Source organism: Aphelocoma coerulescens (assembly GCF_041296385.1).
Source record: "Aphelocoma coerulescens isolate FSJ_1873_10779 chromosome Z unlocalized genomic scaffold, UR_Acoe_1.0 ChrZ_unloc_scaf_1, whole genome shotgun sequence".
Classification (NCBI taxonomy): Eukaryota; Metazoa; Chordata; class Aves; order Passeriformes; family Corvidae; genus Aphelocoma; species Aphelocoma coerulescens.
The window spans coordinates 1,800,933-1,820,968 of NW_027184086.1; the positions used below are offsets into that span (position 1 = coordinate 1,800,933).

Genomic DNA, 20,036 nt, shown 5'->3' on the forward strand with positions numbered 1-20,036 from the left:
TCATTCCTTGTTTCATCATGTCTTGAGGTGCCTAGGGTGCAGTGAATAATTCATCCAGAGCCACAGATCAAGTCAAACAGGAAATGGGGATCATGTTAAAGCCAATGGAGAAGAATTCCAGGTGTATGAGCTCTGCTTACTGATACTTCCCTTGGTCTTATTATGACAGAAATAAGCAGAACTACTGTCATCATTTTGTCAACAAAAAGCAGTATAGGTACCAAGCAGAAGGTTAGTCACATACTTGAAGAATTCATTCAGATAGCAGGAGGAAATAGTAAGTGAACTCTTCTAAATCTAGGATTAAACCCAAAGTCGCTAAAATCAAAAAAGGCATTAGGATTCCACTTATTAATGAAGTGCCTTAACTGAAAACTTCGTGCAATTGTATGATGACTGGCTAGAATGAGAATATGAAGAGCCTTGTTCTGCTTTTTGGGGCATGATTTGGTAGTTGTTTGTTTTAGAGGAAACTGATACATATCTTCAGGCAATTAAATAATGTTAATACATTCCATTTGTGGCCCCAGCAACAGATTTAGTCTGCCTTCCTATATGTTAGCTGCTATGTCCAAGACAAACGTTAACTAAAACACATCTCCATGTGCACATTAGGATGCTAACTGGTACAGGAAATATTTAAGATCTTGTCAACACTTTGAAGTAACCAGTAGTGGAGGTAATTAATCCTGTCAACGAACTGCTTTGAAGGCCTAGTAATGTTTGAGGCCACTACCTGGAGAATCTGTACGTGGACTTACAGATTTCAAACTACTTGCCATGGCAAATAATTTTGCATTTATGCTTTGTGGAGAAATGTTATATTTTTTTTCCGTGGGAGGGGGGAGAAGAGTCATTCTTTCTCAAGCAGACTCATCCTATGTGCTTCTGCTGAAGTACTAGACAAAAAATTAAATTGGAGCAACAGGTAGAAACTTATCTTTCAATCCAGTATACACACATTGCTTGTGCTTTGTGAGTCACTTTGGCTGCCTGTGTACCTCCTAAGGGAACTCCAGTCCTGCAATTAGAAAACAAGTTTTCAGTCCTCCTGTGGATGTTGGGATCTGAAGACAAATAGAAACTCAAACTGACCATGCCTATCTTAGGTGCAGACAAATTAGTAAGAATATAAAGAAGGTTTTTATCTAGATGAAAATTTGAATTAAAATGTTACATGACTGTGTCCAGCAATGAGTTACAAACTCCTTTATGTGTTCTGCCAATAATCCAGGAAATGCTTGGAGCTTCCATGTGAAATTTGAAAACTAGTAATTTAATCAGAATTAAGAGAGTGAGAACATAATCTTTTGCAATCATCATTGTCAGTATTGCTTGTGAATATCTTAGCGTACAGTGTAAAGAATACAAGGTGTCCTCCAAATACAGATTTTATTACTAAAATTCTGAATGGGCTTCAGAGATTTCTTGCTTTTTTTTCTAATTTGCTGCCACCCCAGTAAATGTGGTGGTAGCCAGAGAAATTCTGAACACGGTAGATGTCAGAACAGCTTGGCAAATAATATCTGTTTTGAGTTCATAAAACCCTGAAACATTGTCTTGGATGCTGGATGTGTTTGCTCTGGCTGACCACCAGTATGCTCTGCTGTCTGCCTTGCATACCTGTCTAAAAAACTGCAAGCAAACTTATGTCTTAGTACTATTCCTTCTGTGATTTCTCAAAGTTGCACATATGGAAAATATGTAACATTTTCCTCCCCCCCACTGTTTCCATCAAACACACACACTAGTTACTTTGCTTTTCCCCCGACTTCCCTGGTGAGTGGGGAAATGTGCCTGTGTTACTTTTATACAGAAATGACTTCTTGCACAGAGGGGCTGACAATTCCAAATCTGTTTGACCTGATTTAAGTGATTGCCAAATTTTAGAGCTAAGACTGATAGGTTAACACTGTCTTTTCTTTGGAAAGCTTAAACTATCAGCAAAGTTTAGTTCTTTAATGCAATACAATATTACTATGGGAAAGTAGGGAAAGGTAGATCTGCAGTTAGGTGATTTCATAGATTTTTCAATGTATTTTATTAATAATGGTTTGCTAGAAAATCTATGGAATTATAGTTATGTATAATGGTTTATGAATACATCACAGAATTCTTGCCTGAACTCTTCAAAGGGGCAAAAATACAACACATGGAAATTTCCTTAGGTTTTTTTAATATGTAGATTTTAATTAACTGCATAATTTCTAATGGTTTAGACAGTTACACTTTTGTGGATATAGCTGGATCAGTTTAAGAAATCATTTGATGCTGTTTGTGGTTGGTCTGCAGTAGAACATAATAATCACTGCCATAGCTGAGATGCCATTAAGGAATCACATGACTGTTTCTGTTCTGTTTCAGTGCAAAGTTAGCTGAGGGTTGCTGGGAAGACATCTAAACTTAGTCTGTCAAGATTTAAGATACATCAATGAACTGAGAACTCAGCTAGAAGATGATATTGAACCATTGGGTTTGTTAAATGCTTCTGAAAAATTAGGACAAAAAAATATCAAATTCATACAATTTCAGTCGCAATCCTTCTACTTGTTCTTAAGTTTTTGCGGTTTTTTTCTGGTTTTTTTTGGTGGCAATTTATTACTTTTTAACAACTTGATAGCATTTGGGGTAGCCAGTCAGACAACACTGAGATGTAAGTGCAGGCAGGTAACACTAAGTCTTATTTCTTTTACAAAACTATAACCTATGCTATGATACAACAAATAAATAATTACTAGCCCTCGGAATTCCTAACAAAATCAGAACCATATCAACACGACTCAGAGGGCCCTAAGATGGGAAGGAATGAAAAAAGTTTCTTCACTTATTTCTGAATGTGTTTATAATTGCTCGGTTATGAAAATTCCAGCTATTGAAAACTACCATGTTTTCTCACTACAGTTTGAAAGCACACAATATATCCTAATATTCCTTCTAGACAGATTATTTTACCGTAAGATTACATGAAGAGTTACCCTGTTATGTACTTTCAGAATGAATAACATTAGGTGAAGTTCGTGCTTTATTACATGGTATTAAAATCTGCATTTAGAGACGATAATTGGCAATCTGTTAAGATCATGATACATAGAAAGAAATAATACTCTTTCAGCTTCTAATAAATATATTTACTAGTAGATTCTCTGAGTTAAAAGGAGGCAATTCTGCTTCATACAAATCATATAGAGCATCATCAAGCTTGTTTTCTGTTGCTTTCTCCAAGCAGTGTACCAGTAACAGAAGTGCTAGCCAGACAGACGCATGGAAAGGAATTCATTATCATTTCATGAAGAGCTTCTGGAATTTGCCTTTAAGCTGGTTGTTTTTTTGGTCTTTCATTTGTTTGTTTGTTTGTTTGTTTGTTTTTAAAGACATTGCTATCTCAGTGCATTTTCTCCAAGTTAAAGTGAAGTTCTAAGAACCTTGGCATTCTTATCAAGATTTAGATAGTATTTCATGGCAAATCAAGAATTTTATAATTTTAGCAGGCATGGAGATTTTTTCCTATGCTAAAATTTGTATGCTAAAATATTTCCAGTAAGCTATTATGTATGAAGTATTCCAAAGTTCTCATACAAGCTTTGCTGCTGTGATGCTACCCTTTGGGTGAGACCTGCAGAACTCAGTTATTGCTCACATTCTGTAATCTCTCTTCTTTATAGCATTTGTCCAAAAATGCATTGAGCTTGATTTTTTCTTTCATCAGTTTTGCTAACTTCAGCAGAATTAAATGAATGTAACAGATCTACCAACTTGCTCTAATTCTTAAAGTATAAAGAGAATGGACCCCAAATCAATTCCAAAGATACATGAATTATGATGAGTACTGGATTTTATTTTTTTCCTCTTTGATTATCCTGGCTCTTCTGCTCTATCATCACTTTATATAAGCAGAAATGCACTACAAACTTGAATGTCCTTCAGCAGTAGAGGAGAAATATCAGATGTGATGATAGGACTATTTTGCAGAAAGCTTCCTTATGTCATGTAAAAGACTTTACTTCTTCTGCTGTCTAATGGAAGAAATTGCCCATGTAAACCTTGTTCATCTCATACAAATTTAGATCATAACTCTTAGCAATACTGCTGTTCCAATGAATAAGATTGAGAATATTTATCAAACTTTTATAGGGACTTTATGTTTATGAACTGAGCCTTTGCAATATTTAATCACATCTGTTTACAACTCAGTTAAAAAATAGATTTATGGAATATGTTTCCATTTTGGAAAGGAGAAACTGAGGCAGAGGTTTTGCTCTTTTCTTGAGTTAGCAGGAGATAGCTTTGATGAAATCCATTATCAGTCCCCATGACCCATCGACCATGATCTGCAGTGTCATTTCAAGAAAGGTAGTCTTTAAAGCTGTACATTAATGAATTGCTGGTAGAGGTTAGGGGTTCTTTTTTTAATTAGAAAAAAAGTCAGAGCTACAAAGGGGTCTGAAAGGGTAAATCCCAATAGATAAGATTAGCTGCCTATGTGCAAAGCTCAGTGAAGCGTATGTCAGCCCCTGTGGTATGAAAGTAAAGCAGTGAATGTGGTGAAATATTCTCTCATCTGTGTGTACTCCTTGTTGAGATCAAGAAGTACAGAGCTGAATAAACACAGTATTTTATTTTCAAAATATCAGGTGAAGTTTTTTCATTTTTATGGAACTATCTTAAAGTTTATCCAAGCATTCTAAAAGCATACTCTAAAAAACATTTATGGGAAGTTAGAGCACAGCAGTACAGTTGCCATTTCTTACGTTTGCTATTAAACTTGGAGGCTTCTTTTGAAAAAAGAAGGTCATTTTTACTCTTATTCTGTACTAAGTCTTAATGGTCTAGCACAAGACTACTTAAAAAAAAAAAGAAAGTCTGTCAAAACTGAGGCCACTGTAACTCCAGGAAACACCTTGAGACCTGAAGCATGTAAACATAATCTCTAAAAACTGAGGAATAATTAAATCCACCAATGCTCAAAGCCCAGTCTCCCCATGCATGAAGTAGTGCAACTGATCTGGTGTATGCCCTTGCGTGATTTTACTGGGAGAGAGAGTTACACCAATACTTCAAGTTTTTCTTCGTTGGACTGTTTCTTCTCCTTTGCACTTCTCTGAACTTGCAGCAAATGTGGTGGTCTGTCTCTGAACTTCATTCCGTGTGTGGCATCATTACTAAATGATTTCAATTAAAGATTCAGCCATAACACATATTCAGAGTCTGAATGTCACCTCACCCTCTCTGTACACTGCTGTGGCAGTGGGACCTCAAAGATCTTGTTTGAATTCACAAGGATTTGCTTATTTGCACAGAAATAGAACTTACAGTCTGCAAACTCTCCATCTTGTCTGTAGCTACTGTGCAGTCATTATTTTCTAAATATGTACATTTTTACATTTGCAAGCAGATAACATTATGACAGTTGCCTTTACATTTGCCTTAGGAAAAGCCATCGTGACATTCACTGTGTGAGGAAGTAATATGTATGTAAGCAATTCTTCTACACCAGTACACTAACCATAAAATCATAGAGTGGCTTGGGTTGGAAGTGACCTTAAAGATCATTTTGTTCCAACGCCCCTGCCATGGACAGAAGTACTTTTCACTAGACCAGGTTTCTCAGAGCTCCCTCCAATTTGGCCCTGAACACTTCCAGGGATGGCGCATCCACAGGTTCTCTGGCCCACCTCTTCTAGTGCCTCACCATCCTCATAGTAAATATCTAAACTAATATCTACACTAAACCTACTTTCTGTCAGTTTGAAGCCATTCCCCCTTGTCCTAACTCTCTCTGTATGCCCTTGTAAATAATCCCTTTCCATCTTTCTTACGAGGTTCCTTCAAGTACTGGAAAACTGCAATTAGATCACCCTAAAGCCTTCTCTATTCCAGGCTGAACAATCCCAATTCTATCAGCCTTTCCTCATAGCAGAGCTGCTCCATCCCTCTGATCACCTTGGTGGCCTCCTCTGGACTCTCCAACAGCTCCATGTCCTTCCTGTGCTGGGACCCCAGAGCTGGAGGCAGCTCTGCAGGTGGGGTCTCACCAGAGTGGGGCAGAGGGGCAGAATCCCCTCCCTCCCCTGCTGCCCATGGGGCTTTGGATGCAGCCCAGGACACACTTGGCTTTCTGGGCTGGCAGTGCCCATGGCTGGCTCACATCCAGCTCTCACCCCAGCACCCCCAAGTCCTTCTAGGCAGGGCTGCTCTGGATCTGTTCATCCCCAGCCTGGGTTGGCACCAGGGGTTGTCCCAACCCAGGTGCAGCACCACGACTTGGCCTTATTAAACCTCATGAGATTCCCACGGGCCTCTTGTCAAGCTTGTCCAGGTCCCTCTGGATGGCATCCCATCCCTCAGGAGTGTCAGCTGCACCACTCAGCTTGGTGTCATCTGCTGAAGGAGCACTTGATCCCTTCATCTGTGTCATTAATGAAGATATAAAATAACACTGATCCCAATATGGACCCCTGAAAGACATCACTTGTCACTGACAGCCATTAGGACTCTGAATTATTGACCGCTGTAGCGGAGTAATTCAACAGTACTATATCAGGAATGCAAGTATTTTAGTGGGAAAGCACCACTGAAACAGTTCAGGAAGGACGCTATTATTTGTTTTTATAATACAAAACAATGTTTGCTAAGGAATATGCATGGGCTTGCTGGTACTGAACAGTTCCTTGGTTTTTCTTTTGCCAGTAGACAGGTTGCCACAATAGATGTAGGAAGCTGCATTTGAAGTGCTGTATCAGATGGGCCTGTTCATTTGAAATCTGAATTCCAAAATATTTTAGAGTTCTTAAAAAAATAAGAAAAAAAAATCATTTAATTGTTTTCCAGGCTTAAGCATGATTAGCTGTGGCAAATCAGATTTATGAGGGGTTCAGGGTAAGATTATGTTTCCTAGTTGTTTATTTATGTTAAATCTGTTATGGTATCTTAGTTCTTCCAAGCCAGAAAGGAGCTGAAGGCCACCTGGAATACTACTACATGTAAAAATCAGATAGTGGAATTAAACAATTTGCTAAATTTCTCCTTTCTTGGTTTAATTGCTTTCTAGATTTACGTTCAGTTGGGGTAACAGGAGGCATTTAATTTAGATAAGACTACTAATAAATATTTGAAAACAGATATTTATTGCTGAAAGACAGGGCGTAATAGCTTAAGCACCGAGCTGATTCATTTATCTGTGTAGCTCCCTGACTGGAGCTTGCACGCACCTGACTAGCTCAGAGCACAAGCAGACACTGTGGGACTTGGCTGCCCTCACCTCTGCTATTTGTGAATTCCAGCATGAAAAAAAAAAATGTTATCTGTTTTCCTGTGCTGTAAGTGGCAAAACTGTTTGTCAAACCCAATTTTAAATTACATTGATTTTTCTAAAGAATATCTCCCTGCTAATCACAACTTAATGTCTGCTCTAAGATAATTGCTGTTAACTTGTATAACTCATGACACTTTGCATATTGGTTCCAGATAGAAAGTGCTTTTCAAATTCCATTTGTGCTTTTGATTACAAGTCTTAACCTGTTTTGCTGTCTCTATGGTTAATATTGTTTCATATAGATTCAGTTCTTGGTCTTGAAATTAAAAATAATTTTAAAATACATATTTTGAATGTGATTCTAAAATGGCAGTACTGTGTACAAGGGTAACAAGTAAAAATCATACCTCTTATTAGTATAAATTCCTAGAAAACAAACATATTGAAAGATATCTATTGTTCATAACGCAAAAAAAATGATCAATGAAAGAGAATCCTGAACCAAGAACATGTATCCATCAGGGTATTAAGTTCATAATTTATTGTTAAGAGGTTTTACAAGGGTTTATAGATCTGTCAGTAAACCATTAGTATTTCCACTATTTTAACTTTTAAATTATTCTTTTCTAGTGCAGTGGGCCTCAGGTTACATCAATTTCTTAAGACTATATATGTTTCTGTGGTTAGAGGTTTCATTTTGTTACAGGAGAGATTTGGTTATTATATTGCATTACTGCCTTCCACTGGAAAATTTAAGGCATCAAAACCGATGACTCTGAGTGTTATTACATGTGCAGCTATTTTTTTCTGCCTGAATATAATGCTTGAAATGCTAATTTTTGAGGAGCACTATATATTTCCTCATGAGAGGTTTATAGTTTCCATGGTATATTTTAGTGTTCTTGTTCTTTCCGAGCTCCCTCTTGCTTCCCAGTAGTGCTGTTGTCTTTGATTTGAGGGATAGCAAGGTGTTCACTTGACCACTTAGAGACGAATACAGTCAAATGCCACAGAAGACTTGCAATCAAGTCTTTGAGCCTTACCAAGGTGGTATGTTAATGTTTTGTGGGGGTTTATAGCTCTTCGGTGGGTAAAGCTCACTCACTCCCTCAAGTTGTAGACTCATAACCAGTACATGGCAACTCCAATTAGCTCTGCGCAGGGCTGAGGAGCCTCTCGGACTGTAACAAGGTCTCCCAGGACCACTTACACCACAAATACTGTACTCATATTTTCTCATTAGCTCCTTTCAGTTGCCGCAAATACAATTTTCCCATGTTTTCAGATTTAGATCAGAAATTTATTAGCTCTGTGTTTGTATACACACACATATAAAATACATATATATAAACACACACACACACATATATATATATATATATATATATACACACATGATTATTTTTCATAACTCAGGGATCTGTGTTATCTTTTCTTACAAGTAGAAGCTTGCCGTTTACTTCATCAACATTAACCTTTCATTCAGGTCAGAGAATGTAGGGATCAATTGGCTAGGAGAAGAAAATTACAGGGTTTCAAATGACTTTTTTTTTCTGATTTGTTGGAGTTTTATTATTATTTTTAAACTCTTAAATTTTGGGAATTCATAAACCTTGACTCTGAGAAAACATTGCACATATTTGTATGTGGGAAGTTATCAAGAATATTGGCCTAAATTTGGAGATGTCAGTAGACATACCTGTGTTTCAGTCATGCAGTTTTGTTACGTTTGAAGAGACTTGTTGGCAGAGAAACTTTATACCAGTAAGTCTTTGTAGACCTAAGTAATTTTTCATGTCTACAAACCAGGTGGGAAGAGCAGTATAACAACTATGTGTTAGTGGACAAATTTCTGTAGTTTCTGTAATCCAGATGGAGAGTTTTCTCATGATAGCAATTGCTGAAAGTTGAGCAACATTATAGTTATATTGTTTTCACCTTGAGATTTTTTTCATTTTTGAAGTCAAAAGACATCTTTAGAAATTTCAACAGTAAGAGACAATCTTAGGTTTATTAGTCTCTGAATATCATGAATTTTGGGATGTTTTCCGTGTGGATATGTTCAGCGTCACAGTGCTCAGTTATCTCATGTCTAGTTATCTTACAGACTTGTGTGGTCTTACAACTCTATTTTGAATTAATATATATATTATATATATTTATATAATATATAACTCTATTTTGAACTAATAGTATGTAGGTACATTTTTAGTTATATTCTTGATTTCTTCAATGTTGTTTGGCTGCTTTATGTGAAACCAGTTTGTGCTTTTTGCCCTTTCCTGGCTTCTGATTGCACTGTAAATTTCACAGTATGTGATATTAATTTCTTACTTTTAGAGTCGAATGCAATAAAACTGAATTGCTAACAGTCTATCAGAGAACGGCATTCATAAAATATTGAGTAGATCTAGGGAAAGCTTGGTGTAAGCATTTATTGGATAATATTTTCAGGTTTAATAAATAAGCAGTGTCTTCCTAAAATTTTTCATGTTCCCTGTTTTGATATTTTAATGTGTTACATAGTTTTAAATGATACTCATTTGCAAAGTAAGAAGTGAAAAGATTTTTAACTTTGGCCAGCTCTAATCCAGATATGTATATTAGCCGAGCTCTAACTCCAGTTGTATTTCTTTATTCCTTGGCTCATTTTTGGTAATAAGTTATTTCGAATGTAAAAATCTCTCTTCTTTCTGGAAGATTGTTTATATTTTAATACATTTAATACAGCTGATAAAAGCCTGCTCAGTAACTTTGGGTCAAGGGATTTAAGAAGTTCTCTCAGCCTTGGCACAGAGCTGTTGCCACCATGTCCCTAACAGAGAGGGGTTAGTCCCTAAGTTTTATGGGGCTCAGCTTTCTGGTTTGCTCACTTCTGTAATTTGCCACAGCTTTAAATAATAACTTTTCTTCATTTACATACCAGTATAATGCTTTAAATAATAACTTTTCTTCATTTACATACCAGTATAATGCTGATTCTTTTTTTTTTAGGTTAGGCTTCTTTGTTGTCTAGTTCAGCAACATCATAAATACAAATACTTCCAAAGATAGATATGACAATAATCTGACATCATTTTGATGGATTATTACAACAGAATTAAGATGATCCTTGCTTTCTAGAAAAGGTTAATTTGATTTTGTTCTTTTAACCTTTTTCTTTGCTGTCATGTTTAACAAAGATTAAAAGGTAAAAGCAATAAATACACAACTACCCTTATTTTTCCTTATGTTGTGAAGAAGTCACTTGTTACTAGCAATTATGTATTGTGTGACCCTCGGTAGAGCAGAGGGAAATGAGGCCATATAAAGTGTTTCTCCTGTCTCTGCAGATTGATTTACATGAGGATGATCTATAGAAAGGATAATAGAAATCAAAACTGGAATTAGATTGACTTATGCAAGGTATAGAAAGCACACAGAAGCACATAAATTCAGTATTCTAGCTATATATAATTTTTTTTCCCTCCAAACTAGATGTGCCATTACCTCATTCTTTTAGATGTTAGGTGATTTTCATATTTTCAAAAAACAGAAAGAAAAGAGGGAGTCAAAGCATCATTTTTTAACCTTTTTTCTTTTTGTTTTTTTCCTTCAGTGTTTAATGAATATAGCTGAAGACTGTGAAGGTTTTCTTTTCCTAGTAGAAGAAAGTGAAGAGTATTTCATTTAGACTCCAAGATGTCATTGAGAACAGGACTGGAGTCACTCAAGCCACTTGGATAAACTTTAACCCTTAGAACTGGCACTACCTGGAGGGATTAAAGGAGGCATTTATAAGGGCCACACAAGTCAAGTGCTTTTGCATTTGTGCAGATAGTACGAATTTGACCCTGACTGATTGAAAAGGCGTGCAACTGAAGTTGTAGAGAAAATTAGGTAGTCTTTAATGTCATCTTGACTGTCTTGTGGTGGTATTTCTCGACACCGATGGTTATACTTCAGTTTTATTAGATTAGTTGTCTCTCAGTGAGTAAAAATTAGCAAAAATAATTTGAAAACTTTTAGAGTCATTAGATACAATTTTCAAAATATATTTCTGGGTTCAGAATTTTTATCCAAGGTAAGAAGTGTTTCATAATAGGGTTGCTCTGCTAAATTATATATTTGAGAATTAAGAAAAGCTTCTTTTAACCTTAGTGTCCATTGATTCTTCAATTATATCTTATTTGCTGAAATGCCTAATGAAAATACTGCTAATAAAATATATGATGATGTTTTCTGTTTACTCATATTACCAATATTAGCAATAAAATCTCATTATTAGGAAGTATTTTTTTGGAATAAATAACAAAAAAAAATTTCTCATGGCCTAGTTATCTTAATAAGCCAGTTAACAAAGATGAGTATGTTCTTCAGAATCATGTCTTACAGGAAGAGAAGAAGTTTTCCATGTACATAGAGTGTGTTTAATGCACTAAATCTTATCTTATTTTAGGAAAATCTGTAGTTCTGAGGTTACCTTGTATTAAAAAGCATAGTCCCGGTCTAGATATTTATTTATTTTCTTTTTGTATTCATGAGGTAAGGCAACCTTTACCTAATGACAAGAATTGCAAAAAACTTCTAAATATCAGGCTCTCACAGTTTTCCAGGGTTGAATATTTATAATAGTGTTAAAGGAACTGTGATTAAGGTACTCCATCAGAAGTGTGCTGTTTATTAGTAGTGGAAGGAAGCAGAGAGAGGACAAATAGGTATGAAGTGCTGTTGTTCAGTTATTGTCTTATTGTAAGAATTAGGTGGTTGCTTCTAAAATCTAAAATTGCTAGCATGAACAGTTAAATCAGATTGGGAGATAATCTATTGGAGGTGGTAAGTGGAAGAAAAAGGTCCCTGAAGATTTAGGTGTATCTTTCAAAAGTATGACAAATTCAGCAATACTTATTTTCTTAGAAATTGACAAGTAATTTAATTTTATGTACTGTTCAAGGATTGATTTAAGTGTCAGAGTAAGTGATTGGGTAATTGACCTGAAAATTAAAGTCGAATATATTGGATCAGAAGAAATTCTTACAACTTATCCAATAAAATACACTTTAAAAAATGTATCTATGTAGAAAATAGCACAATGGTCATGCTAGCTGATCTAATGAACAACTAACTGAGCTACATTAATAGATTGAAAACGTATTTTATGATTCTGTGATTTCTGAGTGATGTGTTATAAACAATGCAGTTGGAAATACTGCACTGTAATATGGGTTTGGTCACAAGTGCATAATAAGCTCCTATTTAATTTCATATGTTAAGTCATATTAATTTTCTTGCTTACAAAATTCAAACAGCAAGACTAACATAAAAACCTCTATGTTTCATTGCATATTCATCACAGTTATCATAAGGCAAATTAATGAGCTGTTTTCTCATCTATACAAGCTTCTCCAGTGATGTGTTGGAACACCATGATCGTGTAACATTTCATGACCTGATGAATGCTGACTCATGCAGTAACCACTGAAGAAATACAAACATGAATTTAAAATTACATTTTCTTATATTTTGTCCTCATTACAGTGCATTTATAGTTCTTCCCTGGAAGAAAGCTGCCAAAACTTAAAATTTGCAACAGAAACTTTCCAAAGTAATAAAGAAATGGAAATTCACATTTGTGTAATTTTCCAAAGTGCTTGCCTATATACATTTCAAGCAACTCACATATTAGACTTAGGAGAATATCCATATAAAGGCATTCAATCTAAAATAATATTTTTCTGCAGTGTAAACATGTAGCTGTATTCATTTTCAGTGAAATGTATTGGGCATTTGCAAAATGAAGAAACTGAGATACAGTACATCTTACCTGTGGATTGTACTCTTGATATTTAAAAGTGATTTACTGTCTTATAACAGTAATTTTACTGTGTCTTCCAGATGTGTGGAGGTGATTGCCAGAGAAGGACGGAACCTGAAAGAACTGTATTTAGTATCCTGTAAGATCACAGACTATGGTATGTAATATATCTATATCTTTATTTTTGTGAAGATTGAACCAGAGTTCACAGGAACTGTTACAGAAAGTGTTGGAAATGTAGAGATAAAATTTTTCAAAACCTTCATCCATAAAAATAGGAAAATGTATAAAAAGTGTTTGATATGTTTAAAAATATCTGTGGTTAGAAGTATGAATGTCAGTGTATGTATTTGCTGCAAAGTATTCTTACAGAATTGGCAATTACTGGGCAGACTGGGTAGGGTCCCTTTTTAATAGTCCTGGAGACCAGGAGAATATTTGAGAGCAAAATCAAAAAAATATGTGTTTCTAGATGCTGTAAAAGCATAACTAAGCAAGCAAGAATGTGGATTGGTCACCTGTTGTAAGCCATAAAATTTGAATGAGGTTGATGATCCTTTAAAAATGCTGTTATGATAAAATAGAGAGGAGCACCTTAGGAATTAAATGTCCTGTGTGATAGGCCTCATAGAAAGACATATTTTGTATTTAGAAGAGGAAAACTTCTAGGACTTGTTTGGAAAGGCTGCTTTGTTTTATTTTGTCTTAGTTTTTTCAGATAAGATACTGACCTTAAATAAGACACTTATTTCTGCCATAAGGCCATAAGGCCAGATTCTCAAATCTCTGTCTCCCACTTATGTGCCTAAATTTCAGTAGGATGTACAAACTGTGTATTTGAGATGTTATTTCAGGCTTGGTGATTATTTTGCTTCTCTGTTTCTCATTCACTTTTTTTTTTTTTAAACTTTATACTCCCTAGCTTTTAATAAAGAATTACTATGTCAAAGTGATGATCATTCCAGTGGTTGCAAACTCATTCTATTTTCCTTTTCACATTTTGCACTTCACTGGGGTTTGTGTTGTGCCTTCCAGGGGGTGTTGTTCTGTCACCTTTTGTTCACAGCATTAGAACATGAGCCCACCATGCAGCTGTTGCAGCTGCAGAGCTTGGAGCATGGCAGAGGAGAGGGAACATGGGCCTTTACTGCCCATTCCTCTGGTCCGCACTTGTTTTTACTTCCATGGCCAGAATAGATGTTGCCAGAGTTAAAAACAGATTTTCTCAGCTTGACACCACTTGTCCAAGATGAGTTCTGAGTTTGTGAAATGTCTCATAGAAATTCAGGGAGGGGAATTGTCTGTAGAACACAAGGTGATAATAATGAAGGTGCTTCTTGTCACTGCTGAAGGGTGAGAGGTGCAGGACAGAGACTGAAGGCAGACTTGTCCATTCTGTCTGTGTACTACAGACAGAATCTGCAGGCCCTGCTCTTGTCCCTTCTGACTTTGACAACTCATCTGGAAAGGGTTATCATGGACATAATGGAATCCATGTCTTAAGGATCAATAATTTCTCAAACTGATTTCACCCTTCATTCAGTGCAGTTACTCTGAGGAAAACATGTTTTTTTCCCAAAAGTAGGGAAACAACTGAAAAACTGAAGCAAAGAAACCTAGGATAGAGAAAACCTTGCTTATGAAAGATTAAAGAGAGAGAAAAGGAAGTGTCCGTAGCTAGAAAAGAATGTTTTAGAGAATGAATGAGCGGAGAATAAACATAGCATTTGGCTGATTTGCTCTGTGCAACCTGAGCTTCTCTTGACTTCTCTATACTAAGGCCCATCTGTCAATAATGCAGTCACTCAGCATCATTGTACTCAGTTACTGGGACTTTGAGAATATTTTCTATTGATAGTGTTGCTACTACATTTTACTATTTGCTTAAAAATTTGACTCTTTTTGCTCTTAAAAATCCAGTAAAATAGCTGAGATACTGACTGGTTTTTTATACATTATTGACTAATTGATTAGCATTATAATCTTCAGCATATCTCAGCATGCCAACTTGACAAATAAATTCTGCTTTTAATATCTGAGCTGAAAATGCAAAACAAATTGTAACAAAGTAGAATTTGTAAGCATAATTTATGGTTTCTAAGTAAGTAAAAATTTTTCCTTCGATTAAAAATGTGATAGCAAGTGAATGTTAATTAGGTTAACAAGAGTGTTGCAGGGTTGAACCAGGCATCACCCTTCTCTCATTTATTTTCTGGCAGTTCAGTTGAAGACTTTCTCTCATTTGTTTTTGTTGCTGGTAAGTTAAAAAGTGAGCCCCTTACAGTGCTGTGAGCTCTGTTTGTTGTTGAACCTCCTTTATCAAAGAATCTGTCACTCTCCCTTGGGGAGAAGAGCAGCCACTGCTCCTCAGAGGCTTTTGAAGCCCTCATGTCCTCAGTACCTTTGTATTTTGTCAGGTAGAGGAAATCAGCTGAGGAGCATGTGCCTGACTTCTCAGGGAATCTTTTAGGTGGTGTCCCGTGGTCTTACAAAGACTTAACAACTTCACACATGTAGTTGTTCAGGCTCCGCCAGGGAGTGTCTGAGGCTCTGTGAGGCTGTAACTGGGTGGGAGCACACAGTCCTGTGCAAGTGTGCTTTTTTTTTTTCATATCCCGAGGGTGAAACACAGAATTGTCCTTGCTTTAACAATTAAAATCTTGACACCAGGTTTGTATGGAGGCACGATTTTGAAAGCCCTCTTTGAAACTATTCAATGGCAGGTTTTTTATGCTCTGAAAGTTAGCAGAATTTTGATGTCTGGGATCAAAGATCATGATTGCTTAGTAACTCAGCTGGGAAAAAAAGTAATATTTCTAATTTCCAGCAAAATTTTTAATCATGTGATACATTAATTCATCAATAATAATAACAACTTCAGTAAATAAAGAAAATAATTAAAGCAAAACCTGTTATTATTGTCCTGCAATTAACTCAATAAGGTATGTATGTGTGAGGTAATTTCATGTCCTTTAGAGAAGGATGTGAACTGTGCTCTTTGTCATTTTATTAATTTTCTTCTTTTGTTTTTCTTATTTCTGCATAGGATTGGTAGTATACGAAACTACCAGGCATACATGGTTTTTATCTAAGTAGTATTTTTAAAGCACACTAAAATACTAAGTTTTATTTGGAAGCTTAAAAGATTAAATAAAACCCCCTACACTCTAATAGTGTAGCCATAGGCTGCATTCCTTTTTCTGACATTTTTTTGACCAGGAAAATATTCTTTATAGTATTCACACAGATTAGGATTCAAACAGGAATTGAAATATGTGTACATATGGAGAGGTGTTAACTGATGAGAAAAAAAAAAATTCTCTATTTCATGTTGCATTACAAAATGAATAATTTTGTATTTTTGCATACAAAAAGTGTGCTTTGTTTATTTCTGAAATAAATTATGTTATTATAACCTTTTTTAGGTTGGTCCAGCATAATTTTCTCAAGATGTATTTTTAATTAATGATGTCTATTAGAGTGTAACATTCTAGGATGCTGACAATTAATTTAAAAGTTTCTTTACATCCAACACATTGTTAAATGCTAAATAATCACTCGAATGCATCTAGACTGACAGGGCAGACTGAATTAGTATAATCTTTGAGAAAAACACCTGTTTGCCCAAGAACACAGACAGAGTGAAGTTAAAGCTGAACATTATTTCCTCATACCGTTTCGCCCTTTTGTTAAGCAATCATGAATTAAGCATGGATTGTCAGTATTATATTTGAATTTCCTGCCTTTTATTGATTTGTTTCACAACCTTAACTTTACTTAAATGTGGCAGGATTTGTATTTAAGCTTTTCCTAAGAACTGGTAAGGAAGCAGGACTTTCTCAGCTGTGGGGAGACTGTGTGTCAAATGAATTAGGTTGATGTGAAGATGTAGAGTGGTGAGCTAGGGCAGCAAGCACACACAGAATTGTGTAACTGTCTCTTTGATTTTATGCTTTAGTTCTGGGTTTTATTGATATCCTTAGTGCTGGGAATTTGTTTTAAGCAAATTATTACTTACCAAGTTTGTAATAGTGCAGAGTGCTATGCGCTCTGAAACACAAAAGTGAGATTTTGTGTTCAAAGATAAAAAGATTCGATGAAACTAGCCTGTGAAACAGGAGTAGATGTTTTAAGGGTCTGATCTTGCAGTAATGTTAAGTGTATATTTTCACTAAGAATTACTTTACAACCACATTCTTTGCAGTAGTGAAAGATAAAAGTCTTTAATGCTTTACTTCCACTTTAGAAAAGCAGTCAGACCAGTGTTTCCTCTGTAGGTGCAGAAAAGAATTTCAAGGCAAGCTTTGAATTGTAGGCTTCCACTAACAGAACATAGGGGGGCAAAAAACAAAGCCGAACACCACCACCCCAAAAAATAAACCCCTAAAGAAGTCACTTCTGAAGAACGTTTGAAATAAAGTGCTCAGATTCAGTGCTTTGTACAAAGTGTACAAATTCAGTGCTGTGCCTTGAGAACAATCACTGAAGAACTTTCTGAAAAAACAAAGTGCCCAAATGGTCATTACTAGGAGTGCAGTTAGCAGAATGCAGGGAATAAATTGATCTCACAGTGTTTCCTGTCAAGTAACCTGCAGAAGATGACAGTTGTCTTCATAGTTGTCTTGTAGAATTTCCATTACCTAGTACTTCTGGATTTTGTGTAACTTAAAAAGTCTCTATTTCTGGCTGTAAAGTAATTGCACAAAGCTTTTCAGAAGAAATGCTTGTCACAAGGACCTGAGATGAACTGTGGTCTTTTGCTGATAACTTTAAGATTCTGAGTATTGAAAAAGAGCTCTCTAGCTATGTAGCCTTTTTCTTTTCTAAAATAGTTACTATTCCTTTCTCATACTGCGTGTTTTCAACATTTAATGATGCATTTAGTGTCTCTGAGGACACATGGGGTTTTTTTTAAAGGTTTTTCTTCTTCTGAGGGTGTTTGCTGAAGCAAAAAAATTAGTTTCACGAAACTATAATGGAATTATATAGTTTTTACATGAAAATGTTACAGATAGGGCATAGCTATTACAAGTAGAAATCTGGAGGAATAAGATAGCATTTATACTGAATCAAGTCCAATTGTCACAAGAAAAAAACATAACTGTAACTTGTGTTTATTCTTCATAACTGGATTATGGATTCTTTTCTGAGAAGTGAGATACCACTAACAATGTTAAAATAGTTTCCCAAGATACTGTTAAACTCTAATGTTTAAATATTTAGGATACATATGCTTTCTATTTTAAAATAGAATATGTTAATTATTAACGGATAGGGTTGTCCTACTGAGAGTTGCTTGTGTTTTCCTTCCAATATTTACCATTTGTCATGTAAATCATAAAGATTAAGCATACTGTGGGTATTTTCACGAAAGAGAATGTTTAATGTCTGCTTCTCACTTGGATTAGCAAATCTCTCTAAGGCTTGATCTCACTAAAACTATTTCTTTCCTAATATTAGCCTTTTAAAATCTGTTTTTAAAACACCATGTCTTTTGCACAGTATAACTCAGAAGGCAAATACGTTTTGGGGGGGATAAGTGCAGCATTTATGGATAGACAGAACAGAACAGGTGGTAAATAGATTTCTGAGTTTAAAATATTTCATGCTCACCCATTACTGGTTTGCAATCTCTCCCTCAGTTTACATCATTTAAATAAATACAACTTTCATTGTCTCTTTCAAAATTGTTTGAAATTGCTGCTGTATTGAGTTCCAAGTTTCTCTTCTCTGAATCAATCTTTCCCCTATTAGGTTTTCCTATCCTGTGTGTGGTTCTTTCTCTTTTGCACTCTTTTAATGATGCAGTGAGAACAAGCGATTATCACACTGAAAAATATGTTTATGCTTGTAGAAAAATGTACAGAGGACCAGAGCCTCTGTTACCTTCTTTAGTTGTGTTGTGTATGTTATGTATATATGTATGTATCTTTGTGTTCGTATAAAACGGTGGTAATATAGTATATGGTAGTATCTAACTACTTTATATATACGCATATATATTGCTTTCTTATAAAATTTTTCTCTTCCTTTTCACAAAAATATTTTCTCTCTAGTTTTTGTTCTGTTAGTTATTCAGAAACCTGAAATCACTGAAGTAAATCAGCAGGATTGTTGGTGTTTAGTGCCAAATTTCAAGGTTCTTTGCTTGGTTTTAGTATATGTTTTCTGTGCATAGGCTGCAACTTAAACTCCAGTAGACTGTAAGAATTAAACTACCTGAAGAGCAAGTAGGTGGCAAGCAATCTGTACCCTGTTGTATGTATTAATGATACTTACTTCCTTTGACAAAATCTCTAGCAGCTGGTAAGGGGGTTTTCTTTGCTTTTGTATTAAAATGTTCACTCTTTCTGAATTCTGAAGCAAATATTTCCATAGAAACCCTGGTAATTATGAGGATCTGTGAAAGCTTATTCTAGCAATAGAGGTGAGTTTCAGAGTTTTACATAGTTTAACAAACCAACAACGCACAGTATAACTTACTGTCTCTTCCTCCATTATGATGGCATTACTGTTTATGTTGGAGTGTGCAGGGTGAAGTTGGAGTCATTTCATGTATTTCAAAACCTCTGAAAATTTCCCTTCAGCTAGGAGGAAAAATTACAGTGTAGAGGTTTTGTTAGGACATTTTAAAACTTGTTTGGTTTTATATTTATTATTGTTGTTTTAATTTGGAGTAGTTGCTCCTATAGCATCTTGCAGGTATTGACACCTAATTTTGTTTCTATAAGGGATCCCATTGACATTGAAACCAAGAGACTTATTAATGTGAGGAAAGAGCTCTATATTGATGTATTTTGGGATTGGAACCCTATCAGAAGAAATCATTTTTATTTCTGTTATGAATGTTTAGGAATGTTCAGGAGTGAGTAGAAAACTTTAGTCACCTGTCTGTGGAAATCATTAATAAGAAAAAGTCAAATTAAAACTTTATCAAAAATAATCCCTGAAGCAGAAAAGAGCCCTTGAACAATCTTGCCAGCACAATAT

At 35.4% G+C, this 20,036-nt stretch overlaps 1 protein-coding gene across 1 annotated transcript in view; it reads left to right on the forward strand.

Annotated features, from left to right (window-relative positions):
• The window catches only part of FBXL17 (F-box and leucine rich repeat protein 17), a 274,412-nt gene that overhangs the window by 168,303 nt on the left and 86,073 nt on the right, over window positions 1-20,036 (forward strand). The window contains exon 7 of the mRNA XM_069002618.1: window positions 13,127-13,203. Coding sequence (XP_068858719.1) covers window positions 13,127-13,203 — 77 coding nt within the window. The remainder of the gene's footprint in view (window positions 1-13,126; window positions 13,204-20,036) is intronic.